The 15,964-nt window shown below is 47.1% G+C and overlaps 1 protein-coding gene across 3 annotated transcripts in view; it reads right to left on the minus strand.

Annotated features, from left to right (window-relative positions):
• smg1 (SMG1 nonsense mediated mRNA decay associated PI3K related kinase) overlaps nt 1-15,948 on the minus strand; it is a 128,851-nt gene extending 112,903 nt beyond the window's left edge. The window contains exons 1-8 of one of the 3 annotated variants that reach the window (XM_055898133.1): nt 15,706-15,946; nt 13,992-14,176; nt 8,977-9,132; nt 8,276-8,412; nt 5,716-5,774; nt 1,491-1,704; nt 1,116-1,241; nt 422-494 (exon numbers count right to left, since the gene is read on the minus strand). In XM_055898133.1, the coding sequence (XP_055754108.1) occupies nt 422-494; nt 1,116-1,241; nt 1,491-1,704; nt 5,716-5,774; nt 8,276-8,412; nt 8,977-9,132; nt 13,992-14,176; nt 15,706-15,782 (1,027 nt within the window). In that variant the 5' untranslated portion in view covers nt 15,783-15,946. Of the gene's footprint in view, nt 1-421; nt 495-1,115; nt 1,242-1,490; nt 1,705-5,715; nt 5,775-8,275; nt 8,413-8,976; nt 9,133-13,991; nt 14,177-15,705 lie in introns of all 3 variants that reach the window. The other 2 variants (XM_055898126.1, XM_055898117.1) reach the window with 2 other exon arrangements.
• Between the last annotated feature and the right edge of the window lie 16 nt (nt 15,949-15,964).

Below are 15,964 nucleotides of genomic sequence, written 5' to 3' on the forward strand. Positions count from 1 at the left end.
CAATTGACTGGTGTAAAACCAGAGGTGTCCAACTCATTTTGTCCCGGTAGCTGTATTCGGTCTTCAAAGAGGTTCGGATGGCCGCACTGAATCTTTACACCACCCCCCCCACCCCCCCAGTCAATTTCCAGAAAATGACTCTGCTATTGATAGCGTTGGGAATTTGATGCTCCTTGACTGTCAAACTGTATGAATATAGGTCCATAATCATTTCTACACAGTTCCCATTTGGTTTTAGTCCATTTAAAGTATATGGAGTTTAACTCAAAACCACCCGTGCGGGCCTGATTGGATCCCCCGTGACACCCCTGGTGTAAAACATACACTGATGTCAACTACAGACTTGCAGCAATCTGTCCAACCCCACTAAATTCTGATTATATTCTATACTAAGAGGAAGATGGAAAACATGTGTACTGACCTGAGACCTGCTGAGTCAGAGACTGTTTCTGTGTGTGGTCAATGTGCCAGCCCACCAAGATATCCACCGTATCCTATCACACACAACAGGCAAGGTCAACACAACCACACATACTTCACTGTAGACACTCTGGGGGACATTAAGAAGACCTGCTAGTAGAGACAGACAGAGGGAGCGAGCCAGGCAGTAGGAGACGAGGTAGAGAGAGACAGAGGGAGCGAGCCAGGCAGTAGGAGACGAGGTAGAGAGAGACAGAGAGAGCGAGCCAGGCAGTAGGAGACGAGGTAGAGAGAGAGAGAGAGAGCGAGCCAGGCAGTAGGAGACGAGACAGAGAGACAGGCAGTAGGAGACAAGGTAGTGAAAGAGGGAGCACGCCAGGCAGTAGGAGACGAAGTAGTGAAAGAGGGAGCAAGCCAAGCAGTAGGAGACGAGGTAGTGAAAGGGGGAACGAGCCAGGCAGTAGGAGACGAAGTAGTGAAAGAGGGAGCGAGCCAGGCAGTAGGAGACAAGGTAGTGAAAGAGGGAGCGAGCCAGGCAGTAGGAGAAAGAAAACACCACCAGATGCTCACATTTGACGTCTGAAGTTGGCGCACGAGTATGTGTGTTGTGTGGGCGTGTGTTGTGTGTTGTGTGGGCGTGTGTTGTGTGGGTGTGTTGTGTGGGTGTGTGTGTGTGTGTGTGTGTTGCCACTCACTCTGAAGTTGGTGCTGAAGACATGTGGGTAGCAGCGGGCCACCTGCAGGATGCAGCGGACGCTCTGACACAGCAGCTCCGGCGTGTCCAGGTTCTCCAGGATGGACTGCAGGCTACTCATCACCAGCTGACACAAAACATGGACGCCACAGTCAGTTACCCACCCAACCCCTCTCTCAACGTAACCGTCCCTAACAACTACCCTGGGCCTTATAACAAAAACATATCAGGGTACGAGTGCTGATCTAGGATCAGCCCCCCCCCCCCCCCTCTCTCGTCAATGTCATGTTATTCATTGTGATCTAAAAGGTCAAACTGATCCCAAGTCAGCCCTCCTACTGTGAGACACTATGAATGGAGCCCTGGTTCCTCTTACCTGCATGACAGGTGAGAAGGCCTTCCTCTCTCCGGCTGCCTCCAGGGCTCGGTACGCTGCCACCAGGTAGAGCAGCCTGACCTCGTCCCGGGTGCTGGAGCTGAACTTGACAAACATCCACTTGAAGATGCGCTCTGCTTCATAGCTCAGAGCGGTGCACAGCAGACCCAGGCACACCGCTGCTTCCTGACGCAGCTCTGACAGCATCTTACTGCTACAGGGGAGAGAGGAGAGACAGGGGCGAGAGGAGAGACAGGGGCGAGAGGAGAGACAGGGGCGAGAGGAGAGAGTCAGTACAAACCAACACACAACCTGACAAAGATCCCAAAAACATCTAAAAAAGTCTACATTGTCTGGATGGCTGGTTTCCATTTAACACCCATCTAAACACGGTCTCTAGAAACGAAGGCTGGTTTCCATGTAACACCCATCTAGACACGGTCTCTAGAAACGAAGGCTGGTTTCCATGTAACACCCATCTAGACACGGTCTCTAGAAACGAAGGCTGGTTTCCATGTAACACCCATCTAGACACGGTCTCTAGAAATGAAGGCTGGTTTCCATTTAACACCCATCTAAACACGGTCTCTAGAAACGAAGGCTGGTTTCCATGTAACACCCATCTAAACACGGTCTCTAGAAAAGAAGGCTGGTTGCCATGTAACACCCATCTAAACACGGTCTCTAGAAACGAAGGCTGGTTTCCATGTAACACCCATCTAAACACGGTCTCTAGAAACGAAGGCTGGTTTCCATGTAACACCCATCTAAACACGGTCTCTAGAAACGAAGGCTGGTTGCCATGTAACACCCATCTAAACACGGTCTCTAGAAATGAAGGCTGGGCGATATATCAAATTGTTATATAATACCACTAGCAGCATCTTAACCAGACTGTTATACCGGCCGCCTAGTCTGTTATACCGGCCGCCTAGTCTGTTATACCGGCCGCCTAGTCTGTTATACCGGCCGCCTAGTCTGTTATACCGGCCGCCTAGTCTGTTATACCGGCCGCCTAGTCTGTTATACCGGCCGCCTAGTCTGTTATACCGGCCGCCTAGTCTGTTATACCGGCCGCCTAGTCTGTTATACCGGCCGCCTAGTCTGTTATACCGGCCGCCTAGTCTGTTATACCGGCCGCCTAGTCTGTTATACCGGCCGCCTAGTCTGTTATACCGGCCGCCTAGTCTGTTATACCGGCCGCCTAGTCTGTTATACCGGCCGCCTAGTCTGTTATTCCAGCCGCCTAGTCTGTTATTCCAGCCGCCTAGTCTGTTATTCCAGCCGTCTAGTCTGTTATACCAGCCGTCTAGTCTGTTATACCAGCCGTCTAGTCTGTTATACCAGCCGTCTAGTCTGTTATACCAGCCGTCTAGTCTGTTATACCAGCCGTCTAGTCTGTTATACCAGCCGTCTAGTCTGTTATACCAGCCGTCTAGTCTGTTATACTAGCCGTCTAGTCTGTTATACTAGCCGTCTAGTCTGTTATACTAGCTGTCTAGTCTGTGTTATATTACACCACTAGCAGCATCTTAGCCAGACTGTTATACTAGCTGTCTAGTCTGTGTTACATAAATGTGCAATGAGCATAAAACACAATTACATAAGGAATTGGCAACTGGTTCTCATTCTGAGAGATAAACATCTTATCCAGGTTGGCCACTTGATTTCAACATCAAAAGGAAGTGACCAGGCTGTTAAACAGTTGGAGACAGACAGGAGGGTGGAGACAGAACAGCTGGAGACAGAACAGCTGGAGACAGACAGGAGGGTGGAGACAGACAGGAGGGTGTATCCAGAACAGCTGGAGACAGACAGGAGGGTGGAGACAGACAGGAGGGTGTATCCAGAACAGTTGGAGACAGACAGGAGGGTGGAGACAGACAGGAGGGTGTATCCAGAACAGCTGGAGACAGACAGGAGGGTGTATCCAGAACAGCTGGAGACAGACAGGAGGGTGTATCCAGAACAGTTGGAGACAGACAGGAGGGTGTATCCAGAACAGTTGGAGACAGACAGGAGGGTGTATCCAGAACAGTTGGAGACAGACAGGAGGGTGTATCCAGAACAGCTGGAGACAGACAGGAGGGTGTATCCAGAACAGTTGGAGACAGACAGGAGGGTGTATCCAGAACAGTTGGAGACAGACAGGAGGGTGTATCCAGAACAGCTGGAGACAGACAGGAGGGTGTATCCAGAACAGTTGGAGACAGACAGGAGGGTGGAGACAGACAGGAGGGTGTATTCAGAACAGCTGGAGACAGACAGGAGGGTGTATCCAGAACAGTTGGAGACAGACAGGAGGGTGGAGACAGACAGGAGGGTGTATTCAGAACAGCTGGAGACAGACAGGAGGGTGTATCCAGAACAGTTGGAGACAGACAGGAGGGTGTATTCTGTTATAGCTTGTTAACAAGCTAATAGATCCATGTTGGCTAGACATATAAAGATATGCTGGCTACTCACTAGCATGTGGGCTTATGCTGCAGAGATCGTTGATGAGATCTGTGGTAATTGTCTATAATGTCTGCTACCAGAAGTTGGTCATTATTAGTGAATGTGCATTATGCTTCTGCTTAGAATTATTTACTAAAAAGGGCATTTTTCATTGACATCACTGATCTGGATTTCAAGTCTTAATGCAGAAAAGCAGGTTAAACTATTTTTTAAAAAATCATGAAATGATTAGAGGGTCTTGTGGTTGTGGAAGGCTTGTAATTTAACCTCGGTATAATTACACAAGCCCTGAATTCATTAGATTATTCCTGACTGTTTGAAATGCTTTGTATGGATCTTTAAATCACACAACAACATTTATTCATTCATTTATTTAACTAGGCAAGTCAGATAAGAACAAATTCTTAATTACAATGACGGCCTACCCTGGTCGAACCCTAACCCGGACGATACTGGGCCAATTGTGCACCGCTGTACGGGACTCTCAATCACAGCCGGTTGTGATACAGCCTGGAATCGAACCAGGGTGTCTGTAGTGACGCCTCAAGCACTGAGATGCAGGGCCTTAGACCGCTGCGCCACTCGGGAGCCCCAATAATAAAGTTAGAGATATGGAGAATCGTCCATACGTTGGAAACAGACATGTATATGATCATTAGGCACCGATCAGCAGAACAATAACCGTCTCATTTCTCTGGATGAGGAGGGATCAGTTTGGCCTGTTAGATGATAAATTAGATGCAGGTCCTGAAATACAGAAACTCCCTATTTCCAGTTTTTAATATGATAACTGATGATCAAATGGGGCCCATGCCAGTCGGTAATTCAACCATGTTAACTACACGTTTAGATAGCTGGCCATTACACTAACTTACCAATCAAAACTATTTTTGCTGACATGGGCGCATTGATCTACAGCACAAACACATTTCTAAACTGCACCTTGTGTTTGTATTATTCTAACTCTCAACAGTAAGTTGAGAACCTGACTGAGTTCCTAAAAAACAACTGTTGTTGCCCATCCCTGCTGTAGACTATGGAGAGAGACCTCAAGGCCAGAGACCTCAAGGCCAGAGACCTCAAGGCCAGAGACCTCAAGGCCAGAGACCTCAAGGCCAGAGACCTCAAGGCCAGAGACCTCAAGGCCAGAGACCTCAAGGCCAGAGACCTCAAGGCCAGAGACCTCAAGGCCAGAGACCTCAAGGCCAGAGACACGAAGGCCAGAGACACGAAGGCCAGAGACCTCAAGGCCAGAGACACGAAGGCCAGAGACACGAAGGCCAGAGACACGAAGGCCAGAGACACGAAGGCCAGAGACACGAAGGCCAGAGACCTCAAGGCCAGAGACCTCAAGGCCAGAGACCTCAAGGCCAGAGACCTCAAGGCCAGAGACCTCAAGGCCAGAGACCTCAAGGCCAGAGACCTCAAGGCCAGAGACCTCAAGGCCAGAGACCTCAAGGCCAGAGACCTCAAGGCCAGAGACCTCAAGGCCAGAGACCTCAAGGCCAGAGACCTCAAGGCCAGAGACCTCAAGGCCAGAGACCTCAAGGCCAGAGACCTCAAGGCCAGAGACCTCAAGGCCAGAGACCTCAAGGCCAGAGACCTCAAGGCCAGAGACCTCAAGGCCAGAGACCTCAAGGCCAGAGACCTCAAGGCCAGAGACATTAAGACCAGAGACATGACCTGGTCAGAAGTACTGTACTATACAGGGAACAGGGTGCCATTTCAGATGGAGACTCTTTGGCTCTGATTGGGAACTTCCTCTTACCTTTCATTCAAAATATCATTCAGGGTACTGAGGATCGTATCCAACTGTTTCACCAGGGCCTGGTGGGAGAGAGGGAGGGCGAGAAGGAGGGCGAGAAGGAGGGGGCAAGAAGGGCGAGAGAGAGAAGGGGGAGGGCGAGAGAGAGAAGGGGGAGGGCGAGAGAGAGAAGGGGGAGGGCGAGAGAGCGGAACACAATCAGTGTCAAACGGGGAGAAAACACATTTCTACAGTGGAGCGGCACCACCACTACCCTGTTAATACAACTCCTCCAGTCTAAAATTCATTTTATAGTGCACTACTCAGGGCCTACAGTAGTGCACTACTCAGGGCCTACAGTAGTGCACTACTCAGGGCCTACAGTAGTGCACTACTCAGGGCCTACAGTAGTGCACTACTCAGGGCCTACAGTAGTGCACTACTCAGGGCCTACAGTAGTGCACTACTCAGGGCCTACAGTAGTGCACTACTCAGGGCCTACAGTAGTGCACTACTCAGTCCTCCCTGGGTTAAGTCCTCCCTGGGTTAAGTCCTCCCTGGGTTAAGTCCTCCCTGGGTTAAGTCCTCCCTGGGTTAAGTCCTCCCTGGGTTAAGTCCTCCCTGGGTTAAGACCTCCCTGGGTTAAGACCTCCCTGGGTTAAGACCTCCCTGGGTTAAGACCTCCCTGGGTTAAGACCTCCCTGGGTTAAGACCTCCCTGGGTTAAGTCCTCCCTGGGTTAAGTCCTCCCTGGGTTAAGTCCTCCCTGGGTTAAGTCCTCCCTGGGTTAAGTCCTCCCTGGGTTAAGACCTCCCTGGGTTAAGACCTCCCTGGGTTAAGACCTCCCTGGGTTAAGACCTCCCAGGGTTAATGGGGTCAATCAATTGACTGACTGATCAGACAGATCAACCTCACCACTGATGTTGTCAGAGTGAGTGATGAACTACCCAGATAGATAGAAGACGGAAGTTTACATACACCTTAGCCAAATACATTAACTCAGTATTTCACAATTCCTGACATTTAATCCTAGTAAAAATTCCCTGTCTTCGGTCAGTTAGGATCACCACTTCATGTTAAGAATGTGAAATGTCAGAATAATAGTAGAATTATTTATTTCATTCATCACATTCCCAGTGGGTCAGAAGTTTACATACACTCAATTAGTATTTGGTAGCATTGCCTTTAAATTGTTTAACTTGGGTCAAACGTATCGAGTAGCCTTCCACAAGCTTCCCACAATAAGTTGTGTGAATTCTGGCCCATTCCTCCTGACAGAGTTGGTGTAACTGAGTCAGGTTTGTAGGCCTCCTTGCTCGCACACGCTTTTTCAGTTCTGCCCACAAATGTACTATTGGATTAAGGTCAGGGCTTTGTGATGGCCACTCCAATACCTTGACTTTGTTGTCCTTAAGCAATTTTCCTACAACTTTGGAAGTATGCTTGGGGTCATTGTCCATTTGGAAGACCCATTTACGACCAAGCTTTAACTTTCCAACTGATGTCTTGAGATGTTGCTTCAATATATCCACGTAATTTTCCCCTCTCATGATGCCATCTATTTTGTGAAGTGCACCAGTCTCTCTTGCAGCAAAGCACCCCCACAACATGATGCTGCCACCCCCGTGCTTCACGGTTAGGATGGTGTTATCCAGCTTGCAAGCCTCCCCATTTTTCCTCCAAACGTAACGATGGTCATTATGGCCAAACAGTTCTATTTTTGTTTCATCAGACCAGAGGACATTTCTCCAAAAAGTACGATCTTTGTCCCCATGTGCAGTTGCAAACCGTAGTCTGTTTTTTTAATGGTGGTTTTGGAGCAGTGGCTTCTTCCTTGCAGAGCGGCCTTTCAGGTTATGTTGATATAGGACTCGTTTTACTGTGGATATAGATACTTTTGTACCTGTTTCCTCCAGCATCTTCACAAGGTCCTTTATGCTGTTGTTCTGGGATTGATTTGCACTTTTCGCACCAAAGTACGTTCATCTCTAGGAGACATAACGCGTCTCCTTCCTGAGCGGTATGGCGGCTGCGTGGTCCCATGGTGTTTATACTTGCGTACTATTGTTTGTACAGATGAACGTGGTACCTTCAGGCGTTTGGAAATTGCTCCCAAGGATGAACCAGACTTGTGGAAGTCTACAATTTTTCTTGGCTGATTTCTTTTGATTTTCCATGTTGTCAAGCAAAGAGGCACTGAGTTTGAAGGTAGGCCTTGAAATACATCCACAGGTACACCTCCAATTGACTCAAATGATGTCAATTAGCCTATCAGAAGCTTCTAAAGCCATAACATCATTTTCTGGAATTTTCCAAGCTGTTTAAAAGGCACAGTCAACTTAGTGTATGTAAACTTCTGACCCACTGGAATTGTGAGACAGTGAATTATAAGAGAAATAATATGTATGTTAACAATTGTTGGAAAAATTACTTGTGTCATGCACAAAGTAGATGTCCTAACCAACTTGCCAAAACTATAGTTTGTTAAGACATTTGTGGAGTGGTTGAAAAAAGAGTTTTAATAACTCCAACCTAAGTGTATGTAAACTTCCGACTTCAACTGTAGATACGATTGATGACCTCACCACTTTGTTGTCAGAGTGAGTGATGAACTCCCGGAGCTGTCTGACGGTGGCCAGCCGGCGGTCCCTGTCCTCCTCACGGGACACACGGCGCAGGAGGTTAGACAGGCGAGACTCATCAGAGTGAGACATCCCTCTGTCTGTAAGGGGGGGGTGGGGGGGACAGAGAGAGGGAGAGTGGGCGGGATGTAAAGAGAGAAGGAGGAAGAGATTGAAAGAGGGAGAGTGGGCGGGATGTAAAGAGAGAAGGAGAAAGAGATTGAAAGAGGGAGAGTGGGCGGGATGTAAAGAGAGAAGGAGGAAGAGATTGAAAGAGGGAGAGTGGGCGGGATGTAAAGAGAGAAGGAGGAAGAGATTGAAAGAGGGAGAGTGGGCGGGATGTAAAGAGAGGTGGAGAAAGAGATTGAAAGAGGGAGAGTGGGCGGGATGTAAAGAGAGATGGAGAAAGAGATTGAAAGAGGGGAATGGAGAGATAAAATGGTGATCAGAAAAAGCATTCAACAATGTTGCCATTATATCTAAGAGAACCAAGTAGTGGTTTCCAAACCCATCCTCAGAACCCCCAGACGTCCCAGGGATTTGATCCACAGCACCTGATTCAACTGGTCAACTAGTCATCAAGACCTTGACTAGGTGAATCAGGTGTATTATTAAGTCTGGGGAGAGGTTTGACGACAGCCCCCTGGTGTAGACTGTATTCTCACCGTGGGATTTCCTCATGTCCTTAGAAGCTAAAGCACGGTTTCCATGCTGCTGAAAAGTGTTCAAATCGGCGGTCGCATCGTTGATCCTCAACTCTTGCCCCAACGACTTCCAACCAAAAGTATCATCACTGAACCCTCCTGCAGCTTCATATCCTCCTGGAGGGGGTGGAGACAGAGAGAGAGGGGGAAACATGAGAGGGGAGAGAGGAGGAGGAGAGAGGAAGAGTGGAGAGCGTTAGTCTTCCACCAGAAAGCATACGGTGTTAGCTCGACCAGAGCCAGTGTTCTGGTTATACAGCCAACGAAGCACAGAGAAACCAGCACCATCATTACTGCTGTATGAGCCCATGGATGAAAGTCCAAACACAATGAAAGATGGAACAGGTGGCCATTCCACTCAGCAGTCTCAGAAGTAACCGTTCCTGTCACTATGATAAACGCTGGCTGCACCAGAGATGACACTCTTTCGCACCACTTTTGACCAGGGCCCGTATCCACCAAGCGTCTCAGAGCGCCGATCTAGGATCCGTTTAACCTTTTTGATCATAATGAACAGGAGGACCTGATCCTAGATCATAATGAACATGATTATAAACGGAGAGGAGGACCTGATCTTAGATCATAATGAACATGATTATAACGGACAGGAGGACCTGATCCTAGATTATAATGAACATGATTATAGCAGACAGGAGGACCTGATCCTAGATCATAATGAACATGATTATAGCGGACAGGAGAACCTGATCCTAGATCATAATGAACATGATTATAACGGACAGGAGGACCTGATCCTAGATTATAATGAACATGATTATAGCAGACAGGAGGACCTGGTCCTAGATTATAATGAACAGATCCTAAATCAGCACACCTACTCTGAGATGTAAAATAAATTGTCAGAATCCAGCCACCCAAGTCACAGACAGTTCTCTCTGCTACCGCACGGCAAGCGGTACCGATGCACCAAGTCTGGAACCAACAGGACCCTGAACAGCTTCTACCCCCAAGCCATCAGACTGATAAATAGTTAGTTAAACAGTTAACCAAGTCATCAGACTGATCAATAGTTAGTTAAATAGTTAACCAAGTCATCAGACTGATCAATAGTTAAATAATAGAACACAGACTATCCGTATTGACCATTTTTACACTAACTAGTTTGACTAATCACATACGCTGCTGTTAATGTTTATTATCTATCCTGTTGCCAACTCACTTCATCCTGTTGCCAACTCACTTCATCCTGTTGCCAACTCACTTCATCCTGTTGCCAACTCACTTCATCCTGTTGCCAACTCACTTCATCCTGTTGCCAACTCACTTCATCCTGTTGCCAACTCACTTTATCCTGTTGCCAACTCACTTTATCCTGTTGCCAACTCACTTTATCCTGTTGCCAACTCACTTTATCCTGTTGCCAACTCACTTTATCCTGTTGCCAACTCACTTTATCCTGTTGCCAACTCACTTTATCCCTACCTATATGTACACATCTACCTCCATTACCTCGTACCCCTGCACATTGTACTGGTGTCCCCTGTATATAGCCAAGTTATCATTGACTCGGTACTGGTACCCCGTGTATATAGCCAAGTTATCATTGACTCTGTACTGGTACCCCGTGTATATAACCAAGTTATCATTGTACTGGTACCCCGTGTATATAGCCAAGTTATCATTGTACTGGTACACCGTGTATATAGCCACGTTATCATTGACTCTGTACTGGTACCCTGTGTATATAGCCACGTTATCATTGACTAGGTACTGGTACCCCGTGTATATAGCCACGTTATCATTGACCGTGTACTGGTACCCCCTGTATATAGCCACGTTATCATTGACTAGGTACTGGTACCCCGTGTATATAGCCACGTTATCATTGACTCGGTACTGGTACCCCGTGTATATAGCCACGTTATCGTTGACTAGGTACTGGTACCCTGTGTATATAGCCACGTTATCATTGACTAGGTACTGGTACCCTGTGTATATAGCCACGTTATCATTGACTCGGTACTGGTACCCCGTGTATATAGCCACGTTATCATTGACTGTGTACTGGTACCCCCTGTATATAGCCACATTATCATTGACTAGGTACTGGTACCCTGTGTATATAACCACGTTATCATTGACTAGGTACTGGTACCCCGTGTATATAGCCAAGTTATCATTGACTAGGTACTGGTACCCCGTGTATATAGCCAAGTTATCATTGACTAGGTACTGGTACCCCGTGTATACAACCAAGTTATCGTTACTCATTGTGTTTTAATTCCTTGTGTTATTATTTTTCTCTCTTCATTGTTGGGAAGTGCTCGTTAGAAAGCATTTCACTGTTAGTCTACATCTGTTGTTTACGAAGCATGTGACAAAACATTTTAACATGCTTCGTGGATACAGGGCCCAGGACACCTACACCACCCGATGTCACAGGAAGGCCATAAAGATCATCAAGGACAACAACCACCCGAGCCACTGCCTGTTCACGCCACTATCATCCAGAAGGCGAGGTCAGTACAGGTGCATCAAAGCAGGGACCGAGAGATTGAAAAACAGCTTCTATCTCAAGGCCACCAGACTGTTAAACAGCCACCACTAGCATTGAGCACCACTAGCATTGAGTGGCTGCTGCGAACATACTGACTCAACTCCAGCTCACTTTAACAATGGAAATTGATCAAAAATGTATCACTAGCCACTTGAAACTATGCCACTTTTGTTTACATACCCTACATTACTCATCTCATATGTATATACTGTACTCGATACCATCTACTGCATCTTGCCTATGCCGTTCTGTACCATCACTCATTCATATATCTTTTTGTACATATTCTTTATCCCTTTACACTTGTGTGTATAAGGTAGTAGTTGTGGAATTGATAGGTTAGATTACTCGTTGGTTATTACTGCATTGTCGGAACTAGAAGCACAAGCATTTCGCTACACTCGCAGTAACATCTGCTAACCATGTGTATGTGACAAATAACATTTGATTTTGGTAACGACTGGCTAATGTGAACAACAATCCCAACGTGTTTTTTTAACGTTCAGAAACTTAAATAACCATCACTTGCGATACGACTTTTGAAACATCAGCGAGAAAGAATCCTTCAAATAAAATAGTAACTTACTATCCACGAAGCATGTTAAAGTTATTTGTCACATGCTTCATAAACTACAGATGTAGACTACCAGTTTAGCACAGATCCATACAGCTATCTGACTAAACTACACTTCCCCAGTTAGCTTACACACAGGTGTTAGGAGCGCAGTAGATGGCTAATTAGCACAGATCCATACAGCTATCTGACTAAACTACACTTCCCCAGTTAGCTTACACACAGGTGTTAGGAGCGCAGTAGATGGCTAATTAGCACAGGTGGTCAAGCTCGGTCTTCCGTCAGTTTACGTAAACAAGCGTTGTAATATGGAGATATGCCCTTGAGGGAACAATAACCCTAGGTAGTAGAAGTATAATAGAGAGAATAGGGTGCCATTGGGTCCTGGTCTAAAGTAGTGCACTACATAGGGAATATGGTGCTATTTGAGACACAGACTTCTCTACCATGAGGGCAGATATCTGTGGGGGAACCCGGGGATTCACGGTGCTTTCCTTCTTCCAGATGCCTGGGACAGATACGCACTACAGAGACGAGAGGTCGCTTTCGCTTTCACTTCAACAGAAACATTAAGCCAACGCGAGTCTGAGGACCCAGGAAGGAAAGAGGGAGAGAAGCTGGATGAGTCTTAAAGACACCACTACCAGTTTATTAGTCATTTACACAGAACACACAGGGAGTCTACAGTCCAATGACATGATGACTACAGGTTCACCTCTGGACAATGTGACCACAACAACAGATACACTAATACAAATAGGCTCCTGGTCTAAAGCAGTGCACTATATATCAAATCAAACTTTATTTGTCACATGCGCCGAATACAACAAGTGTAGACCTTACAGTGAAATGCTTAATTACAAGCCCTCAACCAGCATTGCAGTTCAAGAAGAGTTAAGAAATTTACCAAATAAACTAAAGTAAAAAATAAAAACACAATAACATAACGAGGCTACATACAGGGGGTACAGGTTAGAGGTCAATTGTACATGTAGGTAGGGGTAAAGTGACTATGCATAGATATAGGGAATAGGGTGCCATTGGGCCCTGGTCTAAAGTAGTGCACTATATAGAGAATAGGGTGTAATTTCACACACAGCCGCTGTCAGGTGTGTCAGCATTTACTGCTAACCTGACCCCATAATAACCCAAGCCTGGTCTCATGTACTGCTAACCTGACCCCATAACAACCCAAGCCTGGTCTCATGTACTGCTAAACTGACCCCATAATAACCCAAGCCTGGTCTCAGATCTGTTTGTGCGGCACAAACGGCACAAACAGATCCGGAACCAGGCTACTAAGGTTGGCAGGCCTGGACCAAGCTACTATAATACACAGCACCCCTGCCTAGGTCGACAGGCCTGGACCAAGCTACTATAATACACACCACCCCTGCCTAGGTCGGCAGGCCTGAACCAGGCTACTATAATACACAGCACCCCTGCCTAGGTCGGCAGGCCTGAACCAGGCTACTATAATACACAGCACCCTGCCTAGGTCGGCAGGCCTGAACCAGGCTACTATAATACACAGCACCCCTGCCTAGGTCGGCAGGCCTGAACCAGGCTACTATAATACACAGCACCCCTGCCTAGGTCGGCAGGCCTGGACCAAGCTACTATAATACACAGCACCCCTGCCTAGGTCGGCAGGCCTGTTACGAATCCCCTTTTACTCTTTAGAGAAATGCTACGTCTGCCTACAGTGAGACCCGCAAGGGGCGTAACAGTCGTAGCTCACTTAAATCACTACAGTACCAACAACATGTTGCAGACAGGCAGTATCACCCTCCCCCAGCCCACACCCAACCCCAGCCCACACCCAACCCCAACATGCTGCAGACAGGCAGGCCACATGCTGAAGACAGTAACAGTAACACCCACCCCCTTCGTCCAGTGTGTCTGCGGTGTCTGGGAAGGCATCATGTAGGAGAGTTGGGGAGACAGGCCGGTCCGAGGTTGCTACTCCCACTGCTGTTGGGTCGTATACAGCTGCTGCAGCTGGACCCAGGTCTCTGGTGGCGATGCACTTCACACCGTCCTGGCTAGCTGCTGACACGCTGTCGCCTCTGAAGCAGGCGGACAGAGGAACAGACACACAGGGGGGGCAGGACACAAACACAGTCAGTGAAATCCCCCAGGGAAGACAGTCAGGGCAACTTGTACTTGATCAATGCTAAATGACTGTGGTTCAAAATTCTTATTTACAATGACGGCCTACCGGGGAAGAGTGGGTTAACTACCTTGTTCAGGGGCAGAAGGACAGATGTTTACATTGTCAGCTCGCGAATTCGATCCAGCAACCTTGCCACCCCATCATACCTTATATGGACACACTCCCTACAGTTTGACAATCTCACCCCAATCTGGTTTACAAGTCTAGGATTTAACAACTGGATACATGGATGGGGAAATTATTCGAGCTAATTTATAGCTCTGTAGAATAGTTTCTATAAGACTATGAGCATTTGTCTGAACAGAAACGTCAAATCGAGGTCTCAACTGAAGGAACGTTTTAACAACACCTCCCTCTCTTTGATCAAGAACTGATTAACTTGCATAATATACTTATTGATGTCCCCGTGCAATTCAAATCACGAAATTCAAACCCCTGACAACATTGCTAAATCGCTTTCGTTTGCTGGTCAAGGGTGGTACCGCGCAAACTAGTAAAGCTAGCAGGTTAGCAATCAGTTAGCAAGCGTTAAAACCCAGTAGCTAGCTAGTTAGCTCTCTTCTGGCTAGTTGCTTTGAGCGATAACTAGGTAGCCAATAAACTGTCAAACGGACGTTATCTAGCTAATCATTGTTGACCAGATAACGTTACACAAGACAGCAGGAAAGACAAACGTTGCCCACTGATGGCCAATCGTTCGGTAGCCAGCTAGAAAGCCAATGTTGCCACACTTTACGTTAGCACACCATTTGATGTCAAATCAGTTTACTGTTCCGGATACCGCGTTATCAAAGCACAACCAACCAACGACTGGTACTGTAGCTATCTACCTAACAAGCTCTGGGGACAAAGGTGAAGAAAGTTAGAACCAAGCTAACGAACACTAGCCATAGTTAGCTGCTAGTTGGCTAACGTCATATGCTGCCACGATGTGCGCTTTGAGTTAACGTCAGCTAGCCAACTAACGTTAACTAGCTGGCTACCAAGTGGAGGTAACATGTCATCTCAGTGACAATGAATATTGGCTAATAGTAATAACTAGCAATAGGTAGCTAACACCACTTCCACTGTTACCGAAATAGCTTCCAAACATGGGCTTCTCTTACCAGGTTAGCTAGCTAGCCATGTATACCTAAACACGAGGAAAGCAAGGCAATGCGGCAGGTTGTTTTGAGTCAAAATAAATGCGCAAAGTGTTGGTTAGCCTTGATAGCGTAGTTAACTACTTTGGATAACGTTATCAAGCTTGAGCGTTAGCTTACTTGTTTGCTGACTTGCTATTGCTACTGTTATCAAGCCATTCTCCTAACGTGTGGGAACCAAAGTGTCTGACCAGCTAGCTAGCTAAATAAAGAAGCTGAGGTTAGGCCCAGCGAATCCCCGTTCTATTTTAGACTGTCTCCCCCGTGGCGCGATACCAACCTGGGCTGCCAATCATTCCAGTTTCGCTGCAGTTTGTGGGCGCTGCTAAGCCGAAACCCAAGGGCTTTACGGCTCATTACCTTTGCGAGAACAGCATGACCTGCTCTCAACGGGATAAAATTCCGTGAACAAGCGTATTTGCTCGCTATCTGTTTATTTTATGTCCATTAATGGACCCGCTACAGCTATCGGTGTGCGTTATGTTTTGTGTCGGGTCGGCCTCCTTTCTTTTTTTTCTCTCCTTTATTTTTTGTCTCCC

The sequence above is a fragment of the Salvelinus fontinalis genome, chromosome 2 (assembly GCF_029448725.1).
Source record: "Salvelinus fontinalis isolate EN_2023a chromosome 2, ASM2944872v1, whole genome shotgun sequence".
Lineage (NCBI taxonomy): Eukaryota > Metazoa > Chordata > Actinopteri > Salmoniformes > Salmonidae > Salvelinus > Salvelinus fontinalis.